This window comes from Nerophis lumbriciformis, linkage group LG04 (genome assembly GCF_033978685.3).
Source record: "Nerophis lumbriciformis linkage group LG04, RoL_Nlum_v2.1, whole genome shotgun sequence".
Lineage (NCBI taxonomy): Eukaryota > Metazoa > Chordata > Actinopteri > Syngnathiformes > Syngnathidae > Nerophis > Nerophis lumbriciformis.
In genome coordinates, this window is record NC_084551.2 from 10,683,009 (window position 1) to 10,707,375 (window position 24,367).

The 24,367-nt window shown below is 39.0% G+C and overlaps 1 protein-coding gene across 1 annotated transcript; it reads left to right on the plus strand.

The window, feature by feature from the left end:
• The first annotated feature begins 9,262 nt into the window (after positions 1-9,262).
• pabpc1a (poly(A) binding protein, cytoplasmic 1a) lies at positions 9,263-22,731 on the plus strand. The gene is made up of 15 exons (XM_061948731.2): positions 9,263-10,084; positions 15,312-15,505; positions 15,683-15,798; positions 17,542-17,681; positions 17,768-17,862; positions 17,945-18,082; positions 19,205-19,300; positions 19,410-19,682; positions 19,802-19,892; positions 19,968-20,090; positions 20,171-20,313; positions 21,768-21,852; positions 21,948-22,078; positions 22,210-22,300; positions 22,376-22,731. Exons 1-14 carry the CDS (start codon positions 9,892-9,894, stop codon positions 22,297-22,299), a joined length of 1,908 nt encoding a protein of 635 aa, XP_061804715.1. The 5' UTR covers positions 9,263-9,891; the 3' UTR covers position 22,300; positions 22,376-22,731.
• Positions 22,732-24,367: the final 1,636 nt, after the last annotated feature.

Here is a 24,367-nt window from a genome sequence, read left to right on the forward strand (position 1 = left end):
CGTTTCTGGTGGTTTGATCCTGAGCTAAAATGCTATAGACGTAAATTCATTGAACAGAAACACAATATGGAAAAGGTTTCATGAGACATTTTAAAATATTGGAAAATGACGAATCGTTAATATGTGACAGTGACAATCCAACATGCTAAGGTTGCAATGGTAGGAATCTGAATTTTGTTTTAAATTCTGTCCCTCTGTGTTACAATAAATGTACCATACAAATTCTGGCCTGTTCTTTTTTTTTTTTAAGGAAGTAAACTTACACATTTCGCAGGGCCAAGATCAAACATTTACGATTCATACTTTATACCAGTGGTTCTCAAACTTTTTTCGCCAAGTACCCCCTCAGAAATATATATATATACAAGAAATACTTGACTTTCAGTGAATTCTAGCTATAAATATATATTTATTTTATTTTATATATATATATATATATATATATATATATATATATATATATATATAAAATAAATACTTGAATTTCAGTGTTCATTTATTTACACATATACACACACATAACACTCAACTACTCATTGTTGAGTTAAGGGTTGAATTGTCCATCCTTGTTCTATTCTCTGTCACTATTTTTCTAACCATGCTGAACACCCTCTCTGATGATGCATTGCTGTGTGGCATGCACAAAAGTGCTTTCATCAAATGCACTAGATGGCAGTATTGTCCTGTTTAAGAGTGTCACAACATTGCTGTTTACGGCAGACGAACTGCTTTACGGTAGACGAAAACGTGACAGCTGTTGTTGTGTGTTGTTGCCGCGCTGGGAGGACGTTAATGAAACTGCCTAACAATAAACCCACATAAGAAACCAATAACTCGCCCTCCATCATTCTACAGTTATAACGTGATTGGGCAGGTACGCTGTTTATATTGTGGGAAAGCGGACCTGAGTCTGCCTGAATTCCGGGAGATTTTCGGGAGAAAATGTGTCCCGGGGGGTTTTCGGGAGAGGCGCTGAATTTCGGGAGTCTCCCGGAAAATCCGCGAAGGTTGGCAAGTATGGCGTTAGCGCTTACTATAACAACATTGCTAATATTTGTTAGATATTCAGGTCACGATATGTCTAAAGAGTTTTGTTGGCAGGTTTCGGATTGTTATTTAGAGGGTTTTGTGGGCAAAATAGAGAGCCACCATTGACTTTGTATGTATTTATTTTACGACTTAGAATGCATATAAAAGTAAAAGAATGTGTTCATGTCTTACATAAGGATTGTGAATGATAGACAGCATATCTCTCTCTCTAATTTTGGCATATTTCCAGTATGACTGATCTGATACTATGGTCAGAGTGCTGCTACTGTGACATCAATATCTGAAAATAGCCAAAGGTATTCAGAGTGGAATATTCCAAATGGCTTACTGAATTTGTGGCATTTTGTGATGTTTAAGCAATGTTTATACATACTTTGTGGATTATAAATACAATTGGAAATGGTTTATTGGATACAGTGAAACACAATTAAGCATATAAATTCAACTTGGTTTAATTCCACTCTACTGGTAAAGCATGTCGCCAATGGACTCTAGAGCAGGACTCTAGAGCAGTGGAGACGCGCTCTCTGGAGTGATGAATCACGCTTTTCCATCTGGCAATCTGATGGACAAGTCTGGGTTCGCAGGTTGCCAGGAGAACGGTAAATTTCGGACTGCATTGTGCCGAGTATGAAATTTGGTGGAGGAGGAATTATGGTGTGGGGTTGTTATTCACAATGGCTTACTGAATTTGTGGCATTTGGTGATGTTTAAACAATGTTTTTACATACTTTGCGGGTTATAAATACAATTGGACATGGTTTAATGGAAACAGTGAAACGCAATTAAGCATATAAAGTCAACTTTTTTTTCCCACTCTACTGGTAAAGCACGTCGCCACTGGAGTCTAGAGCAGTGGAGGCGCGCTCTCTGGAGTGATGAATCACGCTTTTCTATCTGGCAATCTGATGGACAAGTCTGGGTTCGCAGGTTGCCAGTAGAACGGTAAATTTCGGACTGCATTGTGCCGAGTATGAAATTTGGTGGAGGAGGAATTATGGTGTGGGGTTGTTATTCAAAATGGCTTACTGAATTTGTGGCATTTGGTGATGTTTAAACAATGTTTTTACATACTTTGCGGATTATAAATATGATTGGACATGGTTTAATGGATACAGTGAAACACAATTAAGGATATAAAGTCAACTTGTTTTTTCCACTGTACTGGTACTTTAATTAACAAATGTAAAATGATGACAGTGAATTTACCAGCACTCAGCAAGATGGTGCAAAGTACCAAAAAAGATTATTAAGAAGACCTAAAGGGAGTTCACTATTATGATCTAACTGATCAAATGCTGCCTGGAACCTTGCAAGGTAGCAGTGAATATTGAAAGTGCTAAATATGCTTAACATGTTGACAATGGAACATCCATCCATCCATGTTCCATCAGCTTGTTCTTATTAAGGTCGCAGGTCAGCTGAAGTAGCAGACTCGGGCAAGAGGAGTGGACCAGTAGCCAGCCAATTATATATATCATGGGTGCTCACACTTTTTCTGCAGGCGAGCTACTTTTCAATTGATCAAGTCGTGGGGATCTACCTCATTCATATATATAATTTATATTTACTTATTTATGAAATATATGTTTTTGTTAATATGTTAAAGGTGTTTAATGATAATGCAAGCATGTTTAACACATATAGTTAATATTGTTAATAAATTAAAGGTGTTTAATGATAATGCAATCATGTTTAACACATAGTTAATATTGTTAATAAATTAAAGGTGTTTAATGATAATACAAGAATGTTTAATACATATAGTTAATATTGTTAATAAATTAAAGGTGTTTAATGATAATACAAGTATGTTTAATACATATAGTTAATATTGTTAACAAGTTAAAGGTGTTTAAAGATAATGCAGGCATGTTTAATACATATAGTTAATATTGTTAACAAGTTAAAGGTGTTTAAAGATAATGCAAGCATGTTTAATACATATAGTTAATATTGTTAATAAATTAAAGGTGTTTAATGATAATACAAGAATGTTTAATACATATAGTTAATATTGTTAATAAATTAAAGGTGTTTAATGATAATACAAGTATGTTTAATACATATAGTTAATATTGTTAACAAGTTAAAGGTTGTTTAAAGATAATGCAAGCATGTTTAATACATATAGTTAATATTGTTAATAAATTAAAGGTGTTTAATGATAATACAAGTATGTTTAATACATATAGTTAATATTGTTAACAAGTTAAAGGTTGTTTAAAGATAATGCAAGCATGTTTAATACATATAGTTAATATTGTTAACAAATTAAAGGTGTTTAAAGATAATGCAAGTATGTTTAATACATATAGTTAATATTGTTAACAAGTTAAAGGTGTTTAAAGATAATACAAGAATGTTTAATACATATAGTTAATATTGTTAATAAATTAAAGGTGTTTAATGATAATACAAGTATGTTTAATACATATAGTTAATATTGTTAACAAGTTAAAGGTGTTTAAAGATAATGCAAGCATGTTTAATACATATAGTTAATATTGTTAACAAGTTAAGGTGTTTAAAGATAATACAAGCATGTTTAACACATATAGTTAATATTGTTAACAAGTTAAAGGTGTTTAATGATAATACAAGCATGTTTAACACATATAGTTAATATTGTTGATAAGTTAAAGGTGTTTAAAGATAATGCAGGCATGTTTAACACATATAGTTAATATTGTTAACAAGTTAAGGTGTTTAAAGATAATACAAGCATGTTTAACACATATAGATTCCTTTCTTTCATGAAGACAAGAATATAAGTTGGTGTATTACCTGATTCTGATGACTTGCATTGATTGGAATCAGACAGTGGTGCTAAAAACGTCCGCATTTTCAAATGGAGGAGAAAAAAGTCCTCCTTTCTGTCCAATACCACATGAAAGTGGTTGGTTTTTGGCATCTTATTTGTCCAGCTTCCGTACTCCTTTGTATACACTTTACAAGAAATACATTGTCGGCAAACTCCGTAGCTTGCTAGCTTGTGCACGCCAGATTTCTGAGACTCGTTTTGTTAGCGCAACTGTGCAACTGTGCAGTCGGTCTTTGGAGTTTTGACGACAGGTACGGCGCCAGAGTCTGTTGAAATAAAGTGTTTCTCGCCTTCCAGTCGGTAATTTTAATGAGCTGGCAGCAGCCAGCGTCATCTCAGAAGACCCTCGGGTGCCGTGAATGTCAATCAAGTGACGAAAGTGACGTCATAGTGAAGATTTATGATCGCTCATTTTTAGGACTATTTTTTTAATGCCTGGCTGGTGATCGACTGACACACCCTCCGAGATCGACCAGTAGCTTGCGATAGACGTAATGAGCACCCCTGATATATATACACACGCACACACAAGTGGAATGTCTCTATGGGGCCGGGCTGACCAGCGTCCCATCAGAGGTAAAAAGTGTGCCCAGGTTCAGCTCAGCAGAGGTGTGGCCCTCGGCAGAGTGGTTGAGAGGTGGTACCTACCTGCCTTCCTCCTCAATCAGCTGGAGATGATGACTGCTGTGTCTAATCACCAATGGAGGACACCTGGGTTCTGATCAGCCTGGGTCATAAAGGCAGCAGATTGAACCTAAGCTCACCCTTTTGTTTTTAGCTCACTCTACCGCTGCACAGGATGCTTTCAGGTGGTAAGACGCACACTCTACTTCCTCTCAAACATAATGCTCGATGTATATACAGTATATACTAATTGATGATTTTGTCGGTTTTCAGGGAACCGATGCTGGACAATGCTAATGTGATGAAAATAAACCCATTTTCTTGAGAACTGAAGCCAGCGTCTTGGTGTTGGTCAGTTTCATGTGTGTGTTTCTACCCTTCTTGAGACATTCATCCATCCATCCATTTTCTCCCGCTTATTCCCATCAACAAGGAAAAGTACCTTCCATATGAATGAGATAGGACATAAATCATGGTCCCAATACGGAAAACCATTGCATCTAATAGAGTGTCTCATTTACACCCTGGTGGTGAAATCTATCAAAATTAGAGTGGTCCCAAAAAGGAGGGATTTTTCAAATTGACTGTCGGTTTTAAAAGTGGGCAGCACGGTGGAAGAGGGGTTAGTGCATGTGTCTCACAATACGAAGGTCCTGAGTAGTCCTGAGTTCAATCCCGGGCTCGGGATCTTTCTGTGTGGCGTTTGCATGTTCTCCCCGTGACTGCGTGGGTTCCCTCCGGGTACTCCGGCTTCCTCCCACCGCCAAAAACATGCACCTGGGGATAGGTTGATTGGCAACACTAAATGGTCCCAAGTGTGTGAATGTGAGTGTGAATGTTGTCTGTCTATCTGTGTTGGCCCTGTGATGAGGTGGCGACTTGTCCAGGGTGTACCCCGCCTTCTGCCCGAATGCAGCTGAGATAGGCTCCAGCACCCCCCGCGACCCCAAAAAAGGGACAAGCGGTAGAAAATGGATGGATGGGTTTTAAAAGTGCTCCCCCTCTGGTCAACATATGAAATAACAAGTGTGTGTAAAAATGTGAAGCGCTCCCCTTCTGACCTACATATGTAATAAGTGTGTGTAAGAAATTGAAATGTGTACCCTTTTGGCCAAAATTAATTAAAAAAATAAAGTAAATATGTATATAGAGACATACTGTAATAACTGGAAGTAAACAATGAAGATTAAAAGCCAATTACAAACAAAAACAAACAAAAAAAATTCACTAAAAGCAGTCTTTTTCTCACAATGTGCCAACTTTTTTCTTATAAAATTGGGAACAATTTGTCATATTCTTTCTTTCTCTGTAATATTGCAATATATTCTCGTCAAATTATTACTTTTTAATGCAAAATCTTGCCAATTTCTTTGGTTGTTCTTGTAAGTACATATTTTCTTGGAGTAAAATAATGACTATTGTCAAAATTTTGCCAGGCAAAATTCCGATTATTATTATAATGCCAACATTTTAAAGTTTTCTTATAATATTGTGACTTTTGTCGAGTAAAATTACGACTCTTTTCATTAAATTGCCAAACTGTTAAGCTTTTCTTGTAAAATTTTTATTGAGTAAAATTTCGACTTTTATCATAATATTGCACAAATGTTCAGTTTGTCTTGTAGAATTTTGACTTGCAATGAGTAAATTGACAACTTTTATTATAATACTGCCTAAATAGTTTTAAAAGTTTTTCTTGTGAAATTGTGACCTTTTTCTTGTGAAATTCCGACTCATTTTTCACAACAAGCTTTTTTTAAATATTTGCATAGTATGTATATATTATTAACGTTCCACAAACCATGTTAAACCCAGATTCCGATCTAACAAAGGTCTAAACTCATTCTCCTTCTATGCCACATCAATATGGAATGCACTCCCAACAGGTGTAAATGAAAGTGCATCTCCATCCTCCTTCAAAACGGCACTAAAACAACACCTCCAGGCAATTTCAACCCTTGACTAACACTCACCCCTTCCACATCCCACCTCCCCGGATTGTAAATAACCAAATGTAAATAATCAAATGTATTTCTAATGTACATACTTGTTCTTATGCTTTCTGAACTCACTATGTTCAATGCTCGCTGTACATATCCTACCAAGTCAGACCTACACTGTTTCAATGTCCATTTCTCTGATGATGCAATTGTTGATGACTGAAGTATACTGTTATCAACCCCCCCCCCCCCCCACACACACACACACACATCCCACCCCCCGAATTGTAAATAATTCAATGTATATACTCTGATGATTAACTTGTGTGATGACTGTATTATGATAGTATATATCTGTACCATGAATTGATTTAAGTGGACCCCGACTTAAACAAGTTGAAAAACGTATTCGAGTGTTACCATTTAGTGGTCAATTGTACGGAATATGTACTGTACTGTGCAATCTACTAATAAAAGTTTCAATCAATCAATCACACACACACACACACACACACACACACGCACATTCGGCCATTGATTGATTGATTGAAACTTTTATTAGTGGATTGCACAGTTCAGTACAAATATCTTACAATTGACCACTAAATGGTATAAGGAGGGGCACAGCTAGGGATTTTGGGCCCCATGAAAAGAATCTTTACAGGGCCCCCAACACAGTGTCATTATTTTTTCTGTATTATAATTTCATCATCATTAGGGGCCTCTCTGGGCCCCCCTCCATCATGGGCCCCTAGAATCCGTCTCCTTTACCCCCCCTTTTTGGCGCCCCTGGGTATAAGAATACGTTTTTCAACTTGTTTAAGTCAGGGGTCCATGTTAATCAATTCATTACCATGAATTGATTACGTGGACCCTGACTTAAACAAGTTGAAAAACTTATTCGGGTGTTACCATTTAGTGGTCAATTGTACGGAATATGTACTGTACTGTGCAATCTACTAATAAAAGTCTCAATCAATAAACAAATTCATTACCATGAATTGATTACGTGGACCCCGACTTAAACAAGTTGAAAAACTTATTCGGGTGTTACCATTTAGTGGTCAATTGTATGGAATATGTACTGTACTGTGCAATCTACTAATAAAAGTTTCAATCAATCAATCACACACACACACACACACACACACACACACACACACGCATATTCGGCCATTGATTGATTGATTGAAACTTTTATTAGTGGATTGCACAGTTCAGTACAAATATCTTACAATTGACCACTAAATGGTATAAGCAGGGGCGCCGCTAGGGATTTTGGGCCCCATGAAAAGAATCTTTACAGGGCCCCCAACACAGTGTCATTATTTTTTCTGTATTATAATTTCATCATCATTAGGGGCCTCTCTGGGCCCCCCTCCATCATGGGCCCCTAGAATCCGTCTCCTTTACCCCCCCTTTTCGGCGCCCCTGGGTATAAGAATAAGTTAATAAGTTAATCAATTCATTACCATGAATTGATTACGTGGACCCCGACTTAAACAAGTTGAAAAACTTTTTCGGGTGTTACCATTTAGTGGTCAATTGTACGGAATATGTACTGTACTGTGCAATCTACTAATAAAAGTCTCAATCAATCAATCAAAGTGTGTGTGATTGATTGATTGGAACTTTTATTAGTAGATTGCACAGTACAGTACATACACCTCGCCCAACTTTTTTAAGAAGAGCATGTATTTCAATACATACTCTATTTTTAAATAAATCGGAATATGTACTGTACTGTGCAATCTACTAATAAAAGTTCCAATCAATCAATCACACACACTTTGATTGATTGATTGAGACTTTTATTAGTAGATTGCACAGTACAGTACATATTCCGATCAATCAATCACACACACTTTGATTGATTGATTGAGACTTTTATTAGTAGATTGCACAGTATAGTACATATTCCGATTTATTTAAAAATAGAGTATGTAATGAAATACATGCTCTTCTTAAAAAAGTTGGGCGAGGTGTATGTACTGTACTGTGCAATCTGATGGACAAGTCTGGGTTTGCAGGTTGCCAGGAGAACGGTAAATTTTGGACTGCATTGTGCCGAGTATGAAATTTGGTGGAGGAGGAATTATGGTGTGGGGTTGTTATTCACAATGGCTTACTGAATTTGTGGCATTTGGTGATGTTTAAACAATGTTTTACATACTTTGCGGGTTATAAATACAATTGGATATGTTTTAATGGAAACAGTGAAACGCAATTAAGCATATAAAGTCAACTTGTTTTTTCCACTGTACTGGTACTTTAATTAACAAATGTAAAATGATGACAGTGAATTTACCAGCACTCAGCAAGATGGTGCAAAGTACTAAAAAAGATTATTAAGAAGACCTAAAGGGAGTTCACTATTATGATCTAACTGATCAATCAATCAAAGTGTGTGATTGATTGATTGGAACTTTTATTAGTAGATTGCACAGTACAGTACATATTCCGATTTATTTAAAAATAGAGTATGTAATGAAATACATGCTCTTCTTAAAAAAGTTGGGCGGGGTGTATATGTGTTTATAAATGGGACATATTTATTTAACAATAAAGTTACCATGAATTGATTAACGTGGACCCCGACTTAAACAAGTTGAAAAACGTATTCGGGTGTTACCATTTAGTGCAATCTACTAATAAAAGTTTCAATCAATCAGTCAAAGTATGTGATCAAATACATGCGTCGGTTTTTCTCGTTAAAAAAAAAAAGTTGGGCGGGGCTGAGTTCGAACTGTGAACGGAGATGATGAAATACAACCTCAAAACCTCGCGAGATGTGTGACGTCTCACGTGATATTGAGCGCCCAGTGGTTTGGACTGGTATCGGAAACAACCTCCGCCGACCTTCCTTTCATTCCTGTAATCCGTCTGCGTTGGGTGTGCTCCGTAGCTAGCCTCGGCACACATTTTATTATTATGAAACAAACCAAAAGCTAAAGCGCACACGCAGACATATTTTTATAAGAAAAAAAAAAAGAAAAAAAAATCGGTGAAGCAGGATTTCATTTGCCAACTCAAGAGGGGAAGAAGAAGAAGAAGCTCAAAAAAACGCAACGAGAAGGACGCTAACGTTAAAGATAACCGCCATTACGGAACGCGTGGGTATAGCTCTATTCGCCCGTGTCACGCACGTTTCTGCCCGCGGAATTACTCCTTTCATATTGTTTTAGATAAAGATAAGTCACGGAGCTTGGGAAGCTTACGGACGATTTAATTTGACTAAGGCGGCAACGAGCAACTAGGCCGCGCTTCGATAGCTTGCTAGCTCAGCCCACGTTGTCACCTCCTGGACTTTAACGTTAGGGGCGGGTATTCGGTGACGACGGGACATAGACGGTAACATTCTTTTTGAAGACTGTATTCTCTTCCCCCCCCCCCCTAAACATTTCACAGAGAAACTCGTCATTACGCGTCTTTAGTGTCTGAACACGCGTCGACATGAACCCCAGCGCTCCTAGCTACCCCATGGCCTCCCTCTATGTGGGAGACCTCCACCCAGACGTGACCGAAGCCATGCTCTACGAGAAATTCAGCCCGGCCGGGCCTATCCTATCTATCCGGGTGTGCAGAGACATGATTACCCGTCGGTCGCTCGGCTACGCCTATGTGAACTTCCAGCAGCCCGCTGATGGTGAGTGTCAACCATGTGTGTTTGACTCCATTTTGAACTGCTAGGCTACTATATGTGTACAGCTCCACAAATGGACATTGGAGTGTTACTTTCAGGTGTACAGCTCCACAAATGGACATTAAAGTGTTACTTTCAGGTGTACAGCTCCACGAATGGACTTGGAGTGTTACGTTCAGGTGTACAGCTCCACAAATGGACATTAAAGTGTTACTTTCAGGTGTACAGCTCCACGAATGGACTTGGAGTGTTACGTTCAGGTGTACAGCTCCACAAATGGACATTGGAGTGTTACGTTCAGGTGTACAGCTCCACGAATGGACATTGGAGTGTTACTTTCAAAGGCAAAATTAAAGTATTGCTAGAAACATAATTTTATATGGGACTTTATTGTGTTATATGTATAGTACATGTTCCAAAAAGGAAAAAAAAGCATAAAACACCACCAGAATTAGAGATATTCAGTGTTGGGTTAGTTACTGAAAACCAGAGGTGGGTAGAGTAGCCAGAAATTGTACTCAAGTAAGAGTACTGTTACTTTAGAGATTTATTACTCAAGTAAAAGTAAGGAGTAGTCACCCAAATATTTACTTGAGTAAAAGTAAAAAGTATGTTGTGAAAAAACTACTCAAGTACTGAGTAACTGATGAGTAACATACACACTCGTATCATACATATATATATATATATACATACATACATACATATACATTGATATATACAGTATAAAATTTATAAGTATTTATTTTGCTGTTTTTGTTTACATGTTAAAGGTGTTTTAATGAATATACATGCATGTTTAACATATAGATTCCTTTCTTTAATGAAGACTAGAATATAAGTTGGTGTATTACCTGATTCTGATGACTTGCATTGATTGTAATCAGACAGTCGTGATGATAACGTTCACGTTTTCAAATGGAGAAGAAAAGTTCCTCCTTTCTGTCTAATACCACATGAAAGTGGTGGGTTTTTGGCATCCTATTTGTCCAGCTTCCATATTCGTTTTTATACACTTTACAAGAAATATATTGGTGTCAAACTCCGTAGCTTGCTAGCTTGTTTGCGCTGGCTTTCGGAGACTCTTGTTTTGAAAGCGCAGGCGCGATGGCGCGGCACTTTTATTGTGAAGACAGGAACGTCCTCATGTGCGGTCAGTATTGAGGCTTTTGACGGTACGGTTGAAATAAAACAAGTATCTTTTTTCCTTCACACTTTTGATTGATTGATTGGAACTTTTATTATTAGATTGCACAGTACAGTACATATTCCGTACAATTGACCACTAAATGGTAACACCCCAATAAGTTTTTCAACTTGTTTAAGTCAGGTCATGTGACCACCTGGCTCTGTTTGATTGGTCCAACGTCACCAGTGACTGCATCTGATTGGTGGAACAGAGTGAACGTCACCAGTGACTGTATTTGTTGAAACGCAGGCACTATGAAGGTCTGTCTGACAGACCAAAACAAACAAAGCGTGCATTAACAGATCGATAAAAATTAGTAGCGAGTAGCGAGCTGAATGTAGATAAAAGTAGCGGAGTAAAAGTAGCGTTCCTTCTCTATAAATATACTCAAGTAAAAGTATGTTGCATTAAAACTACTCTTAGAAGTACAATTTATCCCAAAAGTTACTCAAGTAGATGTAACGGAGTAAATGTAGCGCGTTACTACCCACCTCTGCTGAAAACTAGTTACAGTTACTAGTTACTTTATTTCAAAAGTAACTCAGTTACTTAAACCAAAAAGTAATGCGTTACTGTGAAAAGTAACTATTTAGTTACTTATATATATTTTTTAATTTTTTTAAGGCCCCATTTAATGCCCTTTTAGCCTTCATTTTAGTACGGTACTGTTATTGCACTGGAGAATAATACAATCTGTTGATCAACTTGACATGCATTTGCATCACTGAACTCTGCTAAGCAATGTGGTCTACATACAACACACAAAGACAAAGATATGTTTTAAAGGGCCAATTTGTTTCAGACCACAACAAATTGACAAAACTATTTTAAATAGCTGCAACTTAACATACATAAGTAACAAACAGCATAATAACAACATAGCTGTAAAACAAGAAAGGCACACACTACATACATAAAGCCTAACCAGGCGGTTTTTTTATCTCAAGGAATTCTGAAAGAACACTCTACACATTTCCCCACTTAGTTTAGAGAAAAGGAAATATTAGCCTGGCCCACTAGTATCCCTCTTTATGTTTGTGAACTTTATAGTCTAAACATTTAGAGTGATGTGATAATCAAACACTCTAAAAGTCTAAAATGAAAGAGTATATAAGAGAATTGACAGAGTGTGTGTACCTTCAGTGTGCAGTGCCTCATTAAAATCCAGCCGCTATTGGAGGTGGAGGTGAAGTGTGTGTCTCTTTACTAGCTTCGTCGAAGCATGTTGTTTTTGTAGCTGTTTCAGCATATTTGAAACTTACATTCAACTAAAATGTTCTTTTCTTTGTGGTCGATAAAAGAAACGTACTGAAAATATCTCCATTTTAAGAAACTCTGCTTCGGGGTTCGCCATGACGTCTTGATAGTAGACACAGACACGCCCCCTCCCACACACACACGTACACACAGACAGCGCGCGGCGCGCCTCTTTTTTGTCGCCTCTTCAGCAGCGCTGCAACACTCAGATCTTCTCAGTTTCTAGCCGATACTACATAAAAAATAACGCAGTAACGCATCATGTAGTAACGGTAACTGAGTTACTGAATATAAAAAATAACGCGTTAGATTACTAGTTACCGCAAAGTAACGCGTTAGTCCCAACACTGGAGATATTACAAGTCAAAGTGATGAAGCTTAGTGTTACGCTCATGATTTTTTGTAACTAAACATTACCCTATAACAGTGGTTCTTCACATTGTTTGAGGTACCGAACCCCACCAGTTTCATATGTGCAGTCACCGAACCCTTCTTTAGTGAAAAATTAAAGTTGTTTTTTTTAAATTCAAGACAGTTATGTTTTTTTTTACCGGTGCACAAAATGAACCGTTCAAAGAACAAAACCAACACAGTGCATAAACTCACAACAAATTACACACCTGCAAATAAGATGGAAAATTAGAGGGAACATTGTTTGGGGGGTATCCATTTGCTGATAGGGAGAAGTTTTTATTTACAAGATGAGTCGGGTGTGTCTTGACCTCCGCGGCGGAGGCTCCACCGAACCCAGGTTAAGAACCACTGCCCTATAAGATGAAGGCAATAAAATAATTAAATGAAATCTAGTTTGGTTACGCCATCATGAGCGCAACACAAGGTTGTAAAAGTTTCAACTACAATTCTAAATAAGATGTCAAAAGCAAACTGAAATAAAATACAGCTTAAAGATTGATCAATACCTATTTAAATTTAGTAATACATAAATATGATGATTTATCAAAATATAAAAGAAATATACCTGAACAGAACGCTCATGGTGGTTACACCAAAAAGTAACGCTATGTATCGCGTTTTTCCAAGTTTTTGGGGCATTTTTATGCTATTTCCAAGCATTTCCTTTTTATTATGTTGATTTTAAATGGTCAAACTAAGGCATATTATATATGCATGCTTTAGTAAACAAACAAAAAAGTCATATTTATTTTTGATTGTTCCATTTTGAAGTACATTTGTGCAGGTGGGTGCGAATGTACCCATTACCAGAGCTGTACACATATGTTGTACTACTCAAAGTAAGGCTGTCTCATGTATTAAAACTGTTTTTCAACCACTGTGCCGCGGCACACTAGTGTGCAGTGAGATACAGTCTGATGTGCCGTGGGAGATTACGGTATGTAATTTCCCCTATTTGGGTAAAAAATATTTTCTGCAAACCAGTCATTAGAATCCGCAAATAATGTGTCGGTGCTGTCTAGAGCTCGGCGGAGTAACAATGTTATTCTCTTCCGTATCAGTAGGTGACACTCTGTCCGCCCTGAGATCGGTAGGTTGTGAGTTCAAATGCCCGGCCGAGTCATACCAAACACTTTAAAAATGTGACCCATTACCTGCCTGCTTGGCACTCAGCAACCATGTTATTCTCTTCCATATCAGTAGGTGACACTCTGTCCGCCCTGAGATCGGTAGGTTGTGAGTTCAAACCCCGGCCGAGTCAAACGCAGGGACTCCATACTGTTTATGGTAAACTTCGTCAGTTCATGGTTTGTTTTTACACTTCAGCGTGAATAGTAGGATATATATTTCAGATTTTGTTTATTCCGTGTCGTGTATATTTTTGAAAATGCCGAAGACAATTTGCACCGTGGTATGTAGTAAACAAACATATCACCTCACGGGATGGAAACAAACTGACATTCATGAGTGTTACTTAAAATGTGGTGATCTCACCATATGGTATCATTAAAATACAAACAAAAAGGAAATCTGACATGTTGCGAAATAACTGTAAGCCTTGCCTTCTTTGTAACTTTGAAGCATTTGTTGTAATCACAATATGCAGGGGACAGCGGGAGGCAATGTGCAGGAAAAAAAGGTATCCAATGCTTAAACCAAAAATAAACAAAATATTAGAGTGCCCCTAAGAAAAGGCATTGAAGCTTAGGGATGGCTATGCAGAACAAAACTGAACTGGCTACAAAGTAAACAAAAATAGAATGCTGGACGACAGCAAAGACTTGCAACGTGTGGAGCAGAGACGGCGTCCACAAAGTACATCCGTACATGACAATCAATGTCCACACACAAAAAGATAGCAACAACTTAAATATTCTTGATTACTAAAACAAAGCAGGTGCGGGGAATATCACTCAAAGAAAGACATTAAACTGCAACTGGAAAATACCAAAAAAACAGGAAAAGCCACCAAAATAGGAGCGCAAGACAAGAACTAAAACTACGCACGGGAAAACACCAAAAAACTCTTATGTCACGGCGTGATGTGACAGGCTGTGACAATAGATAGATAATACTTTATACACCTACTTTGAGACAATAGCTGTAGTGATGCATGGTTGGTTATGGTTTAAATTCATATCCAACAATTGCGACGACTTTTTATTGTCTACCGAGTTTCATTTTTTAAATGATTTCTGCTTGTGGTGTGCCTCCGAATTTTTTCAAAGAAAAAAATGCGCATTTGGGTCAAAAAAGGTTGAAAAACAGTATTAGAATCAGAGCACCCACGGTTGACTAACATACCATGCTTATTGTTACATATCGTTATTGCCCTTGCATAACTGGTAAATTACCGACCGTTTGTTTCAGCTGAGAGAGCCCTGGACACCATGAATTTTGATGTGATCAAAGGCAGACCACTACGCATCATGTGGTCTCAGCGGGACCCCTCCCTTAGGAAGAGCGGAGTGGGCAACATTTTCATTAAAAACCTTGACAAGTCTATTGATAATAAGGCACTCTATGACACCTTCTCAGCGTTTGGAAACATCCTGTCCTGCAAGGTAGGTGGAGAAACGTTAGCTATTTGAGCCTGTTTGTATGTCTGTATGCTTTACATACTCACTACTACTGTGCATGACTTTGGATTCGCAGAGGAATCTCATCGTTGCTTACAATATATTTGAAATGCATGGTGTTTGTGAATGTCACTGAAGTGCTCAAAATGTTCCCTCTCCAAGGTGGTTTGTGATGAAAATGGCTCAAAGGGTTATGGCTTTGTGCACTTTGAGACCCATGAGGCGGCTGAGCGGGCCATTGAAAAAATGAATGGCATGTTGCTCAATGACAGAAAAGTGTAAGTGGGAATATCATTTATGACCCATTGATGTGAATAGTTTGTGTAATGTCTTACTAACATGTGATTTGGTAATCAAATGCAAGCCCCGTTCTGAGTGTTTTGAGTGACAAGATAACATTGCATTGTGCGCACTACATGTTTATTTGCAAAAAACTGATCTGTTTTGAATTTTGCTCTATAAATACATTAATTGGTGGTTTTTAATATAACACTAGATTTGTTTTAACACAACCAGCATTTTAACATTGGAACTAATTTTATTGGGATGTAGCGGGATAGGAAATATAGCCCTAATGCTGTGACAGTAAATGAGAACTGGGAGTACACCCGCCAGTGTAGTTTTTTTATTTAGTACTGTTGAGTGAGCCTGTCTTAGAAGCAGACCGCATTTCCCATAGTCCCCTGCGTAGCCTTGTAAAATATGGGTAGGAAACACATGAGCAGAGTAGAAAGCTCAAGCTTGTGGATCCTCTCGCAAAGTTTAAATCGGACATTTGGGTGCATTTTGGCTTTGTAGTCAAAGAAGAGAAAACATGACGGACATGCATAATACCGTTTGCGGCTATTGCCAGATAGTGATAGTCTACAAAGAAATACAAGCAACACGAGAAGTCACTTGATTATCACCTGCTGCAAAACAAAGATGTAAGCCAGGTCAAACATTAATTTTTAAGGCATTTCAATCAAGTTTCGTTATGACAGCACGTTTACAATTGCCAGTTTAAACACAAAAAACTGAAAGTAATTTATAATTTCTTGTGACTTGAAACATTGTTTATTCACTGTTCTTTGCACTTTGAAAATACTTATTTGTGGTAATAAATAGTATTGCAACATTTGAGCACTAGGTTTGTTTGTTTGCAGTAAGTTTGTTTAACCTTCGCATAAGTAGCCCTTAGGCTCAATTCAAATACCTGTACTCCCCCTTCGCTTTTGCCCTCTCTCCTTGGTTTTGTGGATTCACGTCAATCAAGAGTCATTCAAATTTTCTGTCAGGTAGGGAGGGGGAAGGGCAAAGTACCTTGTTTGAAGCGAAGTGAGCTCGCAGACCATCCTACATTGAGTGTCGTAAGGAGAAAGATGGCAGTGCTACTGCATGTAAATATCCGCTTCAAATACACAATGAAACATTGTACATACCGCTGATGCACCAGCACTTGCATATTTCGCCAAAAACATTATTTTCTAAATGGTCTTATTTTTAAAGGCAAAAGAAAATAAGAGCACGAGCTAAGTTGAACATTGCATGCGCTGACATCTTGAAAGCGAACATTTTGTGCATCTGCCTTTGTTACTGCTGGCAAACGGCGAGGATTGAGGATGTAGCAAGATTCGAGTGACGACCATATGCATACAGGGGTATTTGCAAAACTTCACCATGGCACAAGATGCTAGAGCGAAATGGGGGCGAGGAGGGAGAATTGGAATTGTACCTTAATTTTCCTTACTACATCAATTTTTCAAAGCCTGTTTTTTTTTTTTTTTTTTTTTACATGACTGCAATATCTAACTGTGGCCTGTGATAATGGTGTACCGTGATATTTTGATATTTTTGCATCCCTATTAGATTACTATTTAATGTTAATCTTATTAGACAAAATAAATAACTATTTAATTTTAATCTAAACAAAAATAAATAACACAACATAACAAATTTGAAATTTGGTTAAAAAAAACTTTGGCTAGTTTAGATTAAGTCCAGGCAATCCTGATTAAAATGTTTCTGTATCCGACCAAAAGGTTTGTTGGACGCTTCAAATCACGTAAAGAGAGGGAAGCAGAGCTTGGGGCCCGTGCTAGAGAATTCACCAATGTTTATATCAAGAATTTTGGGGAGGACATGGATGATGAAAAGCTAAAGGAGTTGTTTGGAAAATATGGTAAGTAAACAGCACAGCCAATGCCATAACTTAATAAGTGGGTCATTTGGCACATTACATTTTATTAATTGACTTTCTCTTTTAAGGACCAGCTCTCAGTATCCGGGTTATGACTGACGAGAGTGGAAAATCCAAAGGATTTGGCTTTGTCAGTTTTGAGCGACACGAAGATGCACAAAAGGTAGGGATAGAGTTCAATTAACAATGCAGAGACATGGTCCAATGTGTTTTAAGTTTCCTAAAGTTGTTATTTTTACTTTTAGGCTGTGGATGACATGAATGGTAAAGAACTAAATGGCAGGCAAGTTTACGTGGGCCGTGCACAGAAAAAAGGAGAGCGCCAGAATGAGCTCAAACGCAAATTTGAGCAGATGAAACAGGATCGCATGACCAGATACCAGGTTAGTCTGTCCTTAGTTAAAAGAAAATTGTACACTTGCATACTTTTGAATTGATCTACAAGGAAGTGCACAATTTTGAGGAATAACTTAATTGCAATTTTTCTATCCAAAATTTCGATTCGATTTGCGATTATATTTTATACATAAAACAGCGAAAATAGTGTGGAAAATAGTGAAGGAAGACTGTCAACCAACATATTTTTGTCTTGAGGTGCCACACAGAGCAATATTCAACAATTAACTTTATTCAGAGCTTTTGTCTACATAATTCTCTTAAACTAAATAATTGATAAAAAGTATACAGTGATTATAATGTAATCATAATATAAATTAATGCAGGTAAGCATTAAAAAGGATATCAACTTTTATTTCATTACTGTAGACTATTTTAATCATTGTAATTGTAAAATAGATTTTAATCTCTGAGTTTTTCCTTGTTAAATAAAGGGAAATGAATTAATGTAAGGCAAATAACTTTATCCTAAATTAATAAACCAAAAAAAGACTACTGTAATTTACGAAAGCAAAAATTTAACAAATGGCTCAGTGCGATTTTTTTTTTTTTTTTTTTTTCCAGTTGGAAAAATAAAGTTGTACTTTGTCTTTTTGTGTGTTGCCATCACATGACCATGGCTTTTTTCCCAGTGTTAATGGGATCATATTGCCCATCCGATTTGTAGCTGAACTATTACAACGGGACAGTTGGCTTTGTAACCATATTTTTTTTTCCCCTAATTTTTGTTACTTTGCGGGGACTTCATTGGCGAGTCGTGAAGCTCTGTGTGTGTATAAAGCTGGTGCCCTGCTCTAGTCTCCACTGAGACAATGACTGAATAGAGGGGTCACTCTGTTCAGTTCATTCTACTGTTAAACGTGCCTAGGTGCTGAGAGCGATGCACAAAAAAAACGTTTTTCTTCCTCTTTGAAGTAAGAGATGATCAAACCCGAGGCTTAGCAGTTCTAATTGGTGAACATGGCTGTCACTCAAATGCCGGTGATTGCGGAGGAATACAAATCTCATCCTTTAGCAGTTACTTACCCCACTATTCAAAACCTTGTCGATTCGATTTTGATTAATCGTGCAGTGGTTCATATGATTGACAAAGAATTGCTGTTTTCCAGGGTGTCAACTTGTATGTGAAAAACCTTGACGATGGCCTTGATGATGAGCGTCTGCGCAAAGAATTTTCTCCTTTTGGAACAATAACAAGTGCAAAGGTGAGAAGTGAACAGAATCGTGCTGCGTTTTTTTAACGTGAAAATAACTCGTAATAAAATTGTGATTTCCACCAAGAGTGAAAGTTGACTCTGTTCTTGTCTTCCCCAGGTTATGATGGAGGGTGGCCGCAGCAAAGGCTTTGGATTTGTGTGCTTTTCTTCTCCAGAAGAGGCCACCAAAGCTGTAACCGAGATGAATGGTCGTATTGTTGCCACTAAACCATTATATGTGGCCCTGGCTCAACGCAAAGAAGAGCGCCAGGCCCATCTAACCAATCAATACATGCAGAGGATGGCTACTGTCCGTGCTGTGCCCAACCCTGTTCTTAACCCATACCAGCCCGCTCCACCTTCTGGCTACTTCATGGCGGCGATACCTCAGGTGAGTCCCAAAATGACACACATCCTATTTGAGTACGTATTTTTTATGTTAGGTTGTCTTCTGATGTAAATTACTCTTTTTAAACGAGCGATTCTAATGATTTAATGTGTTCACATCAGGCCCAAAACCGTGCTGCATATTACTCTGCCAACCAGCTTGCCCAGCTGCGTCCCAGCCCTCGATGGGCCGCTCAGGGAGTGCGTCCACAACGTAAGTTTCAACAAGAAATGATCATTTTTTTCTACTACTGTTGAAAAGCTATAAAATGCTTTTGTTTCGCTCCAGACTTCCAGAACATGCCCAATGCAATGCGCCCGTCAGGTCCAAGGCCCCAGACTTACAGCGCAATCCGTCCCACCGCAACCGCCAACGCCCAGGTCCCACGGATGATGGCCTCTCAACGCATGCGTGAGTATACTTCAATGATCGTTAAGTTACTGCCTTCATGATAATGAATTTGAGACGTAATCCATTTTTCTTTACCTCAGCCACCCAGACCCTCAGCCAGCGCCCTGCCAGCGCGTCGGCCACTGCCGCTCCAGTGCGTCCGATGCCCCACTACAAATACGCTGCCGGAGTCCGCAACCCTCAGCAGCACATGGCTTCCCAGCCACAAGTCAACATGCAGCAGGTTTGTAGTCTGTTCTTTCAATTTCAGTTAGACTGTGATACTCAAAATGGCCTTAATGCATAGTTTAATGTACCGTATTTTCCGCACCATAAGCCGCCCCGTGTTATAAGCCGCGCCTTCAATGAACGGCATATTTCAAAACTTTGTCCACCTATAAGCCGCCCGTGTTATAAGCCGCATCTAACTGCGCTACAGGGAATGTCAAAAAAACAGTCAGATAGGTCAGTTAAACTTTAATAATATATTAAAAACCAGCGTTCTAACAACTCTGTTCACTCCCAAAATGTACGGTAATGTGCAAATGTGCAATCACAAACATAGTAAAATTCAAAATAGTGCAGAGCAATAGCAATAACTTAATGTTGCTCGAACGTTAATGTCACAACACACAAAATAAACATAACACTCACTTTCTGAAGTTATTCTTCATTCATAAATCCCTCGAATTCTTCTCCTACGGTGTCCGAATTAAAAAGTTGGGCGAATTACGGGATCCAAAATGGCCGGCTCCGTCTCGTCGAAGTCATCAGAGTCAGTGTCGCTGTTGTTTTTCCAGCAGTTCCGTGAATCCTGCCTTCCGGAAAGCTCGGACCACAGTTGAGACCGAAATATCCGCCCAGGCATTTACGATCCACTGGCAGATGTTGGCGTATGTCGTCCGGCTCTGTCTCCCTGTCTTAGTGAATGTGTGTTCGCCTTCGGTCATCCATTGTTCCCACGCCGTTCGCAGTCATGCTTTAAATGCCTTGTTGACACCAATATCGAGCGGTTGGAGTTCTTTGGTTAATCCACCCGGAATGACGGCGAGTGTTGTATTTGTGTGCTTCACTTGTTTTTTGACACCATCTGTGATGTGGGCGCGCATGGAGTCGTATATCAACATGGACGGGGCTGCGTGAAAAAAGCCACCCGGCCTCTTCGTGTAAACTTCCCTTAACCACTCGCTCATCTTTTCTTCATCCATCCATCCCTTCGAGTTAGCTTTTATGATGACGCCGGCTGGAAAGTTCTCTTTTGGCAAGGTCTTCCTTTTGAATATCACCATGGGTGGAAGTTTCTGGCCATTAGCATGGCAAGCTAGAACCACAGTGTGTCGCTTAGTAGGAGCCATTTTGTGGTCTTTACGGATGTAAACACACAAAGGAAATGAAACGTAATACCCGCGCGCTTCTTCTTCTATGGGGGCGGGTGCTTACCTTGGCGTAGAAGAAGAAGCACTTCCTCTTCTACGGGGAAAAAAGATGGTGGCTGTTTACCGTAGTTGCGAGACCTAAACTTTATGAAAATGAATCTTAATATTAATCCATATATAAAGCGCACCGGGTTATAAGCCGCACTGTCAGCTTTTGAGTAAATTTGTGGTTTTTAGGTGCGGCTAATAGTGCGGAAAATACGGTAGTTTGTGACATTTGTAGGAAATGTCAAAGTCAACATATGTGTACTTTTCCCATTAGCCTGCAGTTCATGTCCAAGGACAGGCGCCCCTGACTGCATCCATGCTGGCTGATGCCCCTCCTCAGGAACAGAAACAAATGCTCGGTCAGTCCTTTGTCTGCTTGTTTTAAAATAAACAGACACTTAAGTGTTAGTAGACACAGTATGAATGTTTATAATAATTTATGTTGTTCCCCCAGGTGAGCGACTGTTCCCTCTGATTCAGAACATGCACCCGAGTCTGGCGGGCAAGATCACTGGCATGCTGCTGGAGATTGACAACTCTGAGCTTCTTCACATGCTCGAATCGCCTGAATCCCTGCGCTCAAAGGTCCGCAATCAGTGTCACAACATTTCAAGCTTCAAAATTCAGTTTTTGAACTTGAAGATTTTTACTCCTATTGCTGTGGTCATTTGTCATGAGCTTGTCATATATAGTGGTTAATTTGGTCTTTGATTTAGGTGGATGAGGCTGTTGCTGTGCTCCAGGCCCACCAGGCCAAAGAGGCTGCACAGAAGTCAACCACGCCCGCTGGTGTTCCCAGCGTCTAAGGTATATACATCTTGGACAACATTGCGGAAGAGTTACAAACAAAATGTAACTTGTGATTTATTTCCCTCTCCGCAGATTGAGCATTTTGAAACCTGCTTCACCGATGGAAAAAGATAAAAAAATTTAAACATTGAAAAATCCAAAACACTGAAAACATTGCAAAATGATAAATTTTTTCTTAAAAAAAGAAAACTATTTACTCTGCCAGGTCTAGGAATGGTTTGACTAGACCTTGATCATAAACAAAAAAAGTCCTTAAAAAAAAAAAGCAAAAAGTTAAAATTCAATTATAAATTTGAATGCATTCCTCTGTTTTGTCATTTTATTGTGTCGATGCCATGGGATAGAATATCAGCCATGGTACAGGATGGAGGTGTCCAAGCATTTTGAAGGTTTATAGTTAACTGATGGATAATAAATTGTTAAATATATGTGTCCTATTTCATTCTTTTACATTCACACTGTTACACAATGTCAACCAACTAGTATTGTGTTTTAAGAGCCCTTGATAACAATTGGAGTTAAGATTGGGCTTAAGTCCACATCTAGGAAATGGTGGACAGCATGGCTGTTTTAAACATGCAGAACTCCATGTTTGGTTTTTCAAGGTGGGCCATAATGTTCAATTCCAAACATTGTGAATAAGTGGATTTATTATGGGTTTTACTAAAGTGTAACTTGGTCATCTTTACATATTTCAATATACAGTAGAGATAGTGGTTGCATATTCAATCCACCTTGAGAAAACAGTGGTCAAAACAGAGATGCATCTGATAGACAAATTGATCGTTCATTGGACAACATAAAGGAAATTACAAGTGTCATTGTAGTTTTTCAAAGACTTTCCATATCTCACTTTGGTACAACAGGCTTAACCAAGTGTGCCTAATAAATTGGCTTCTGTTTTTTTTTTTTTTTTAGAGAAGTCAATTTAGAGAACAGGAAGTGTTTCAGTACTGCATGTTTAGCCACTGTTTCATCAAATACTGAAGTCTTACGTGGCGTGTATTTACTCGAATACTACACACAATAATGCCTGTAAAAATGTAATCTATTCAGTTGCTAATTTAACCGACACCTGAGAATCTTGTCCTTCAGAATCGGCAATTTTAGGGTTGCATATCCGATCCCAGCTCCCTAATGGCGGCCGTTCTGTCTTTCTCCCACTACTACACTAGTGTATGAATGTGCTCCCTTGGAAAAAGAGGTTCTTAATCTCAATGGGACTTCCCTGTGTAAATAAAAGTTAAAACAATACAAGTAATTTAGTCGGCTTATCATTTTTAGCATGGACAGAATTTCTAGGCGCAGTCAAGGCGTTGAGGGGATCTGGTTTGGTGGCTGCAGGATTAGGTCTCTGCTTTTTGCAGATGATGTGGTCCTGATGGCTTCATCTGGCCAGGATCTTCAGCTCTCACTGGATCGGTTCGCAGCCGAGTGTGAAGCGACTGGGATGAGAATCAGCACCTCCAAGTCCGAGTCCATGGTTCTCGCCCGGAAAAGGGTGGAGTGCTATCTCCGGGTTGGGGAGGAGATCTTGCCCCAAGTGGAGGAGTTCAAGTACCTCGGAGTCTTGTTCACGAGTGAGGGAAGAGTGGATCGGTGCGGCGTCTTCAGTAATGCGGACGCTGTATCGATCCGTTGTGGTGAAGAAGGAGCTGAGCCGGAAGGCAAAGCTCTCAATTTACCGGTCGATCTACGTTCCCATCCTCACCTATGGTCATGAGCTTTGGGTTATGACCGAAAGGACAAGATCACGGGTACAAGCGGCCGAAATGAGTTTCCTCCGCCGGGTGGTGGGGCTCTCCCTTAGAGATAGGGTGAGAAGCTCTGCCATCCGGGAGGAGCTCAAAGTAAAGCCGCTGCTCCTCCACATCGAGAGGAGCCAGATGAGGTGGTTCGGGCATCTGGTCAGGATGCCACCCGAACGCCTCCCTAGGGAGGTGTTTAGGGCACGTCCGACCGGTAGGAGGCCGCGGGGAAGACCCAGGACACGTTGGGAAGACTATGTCTCCCGGCTGGCCTGGGAACGCCTCGGGGTCCCACGGGAAGAGCTGGACGAAGTGG

Coding starts and splice junctions, on each gene's coding strand:
- pabpc1a (XM_061948731.2), top strand. CDS start 9,892: ATGAACCCCAGCGCTCCTAGCTACCCCATGGCCTCCCTCTATGTGGGA. Junction 19,893..19,967: donor TCAGGGAGTGCGTCCACAAC/GTAAGTTTCAAC, acceptor GTTTCGCTCCAG/ACTTCCAGAACATGCCCAAT. Junction 20,091..20,170: donor GATGGCCTCTCAACGCATGC/GTGAGTATACTT, acceptor TCTTTACCTCAG/CCACCCAGACCCTCAGCCAG.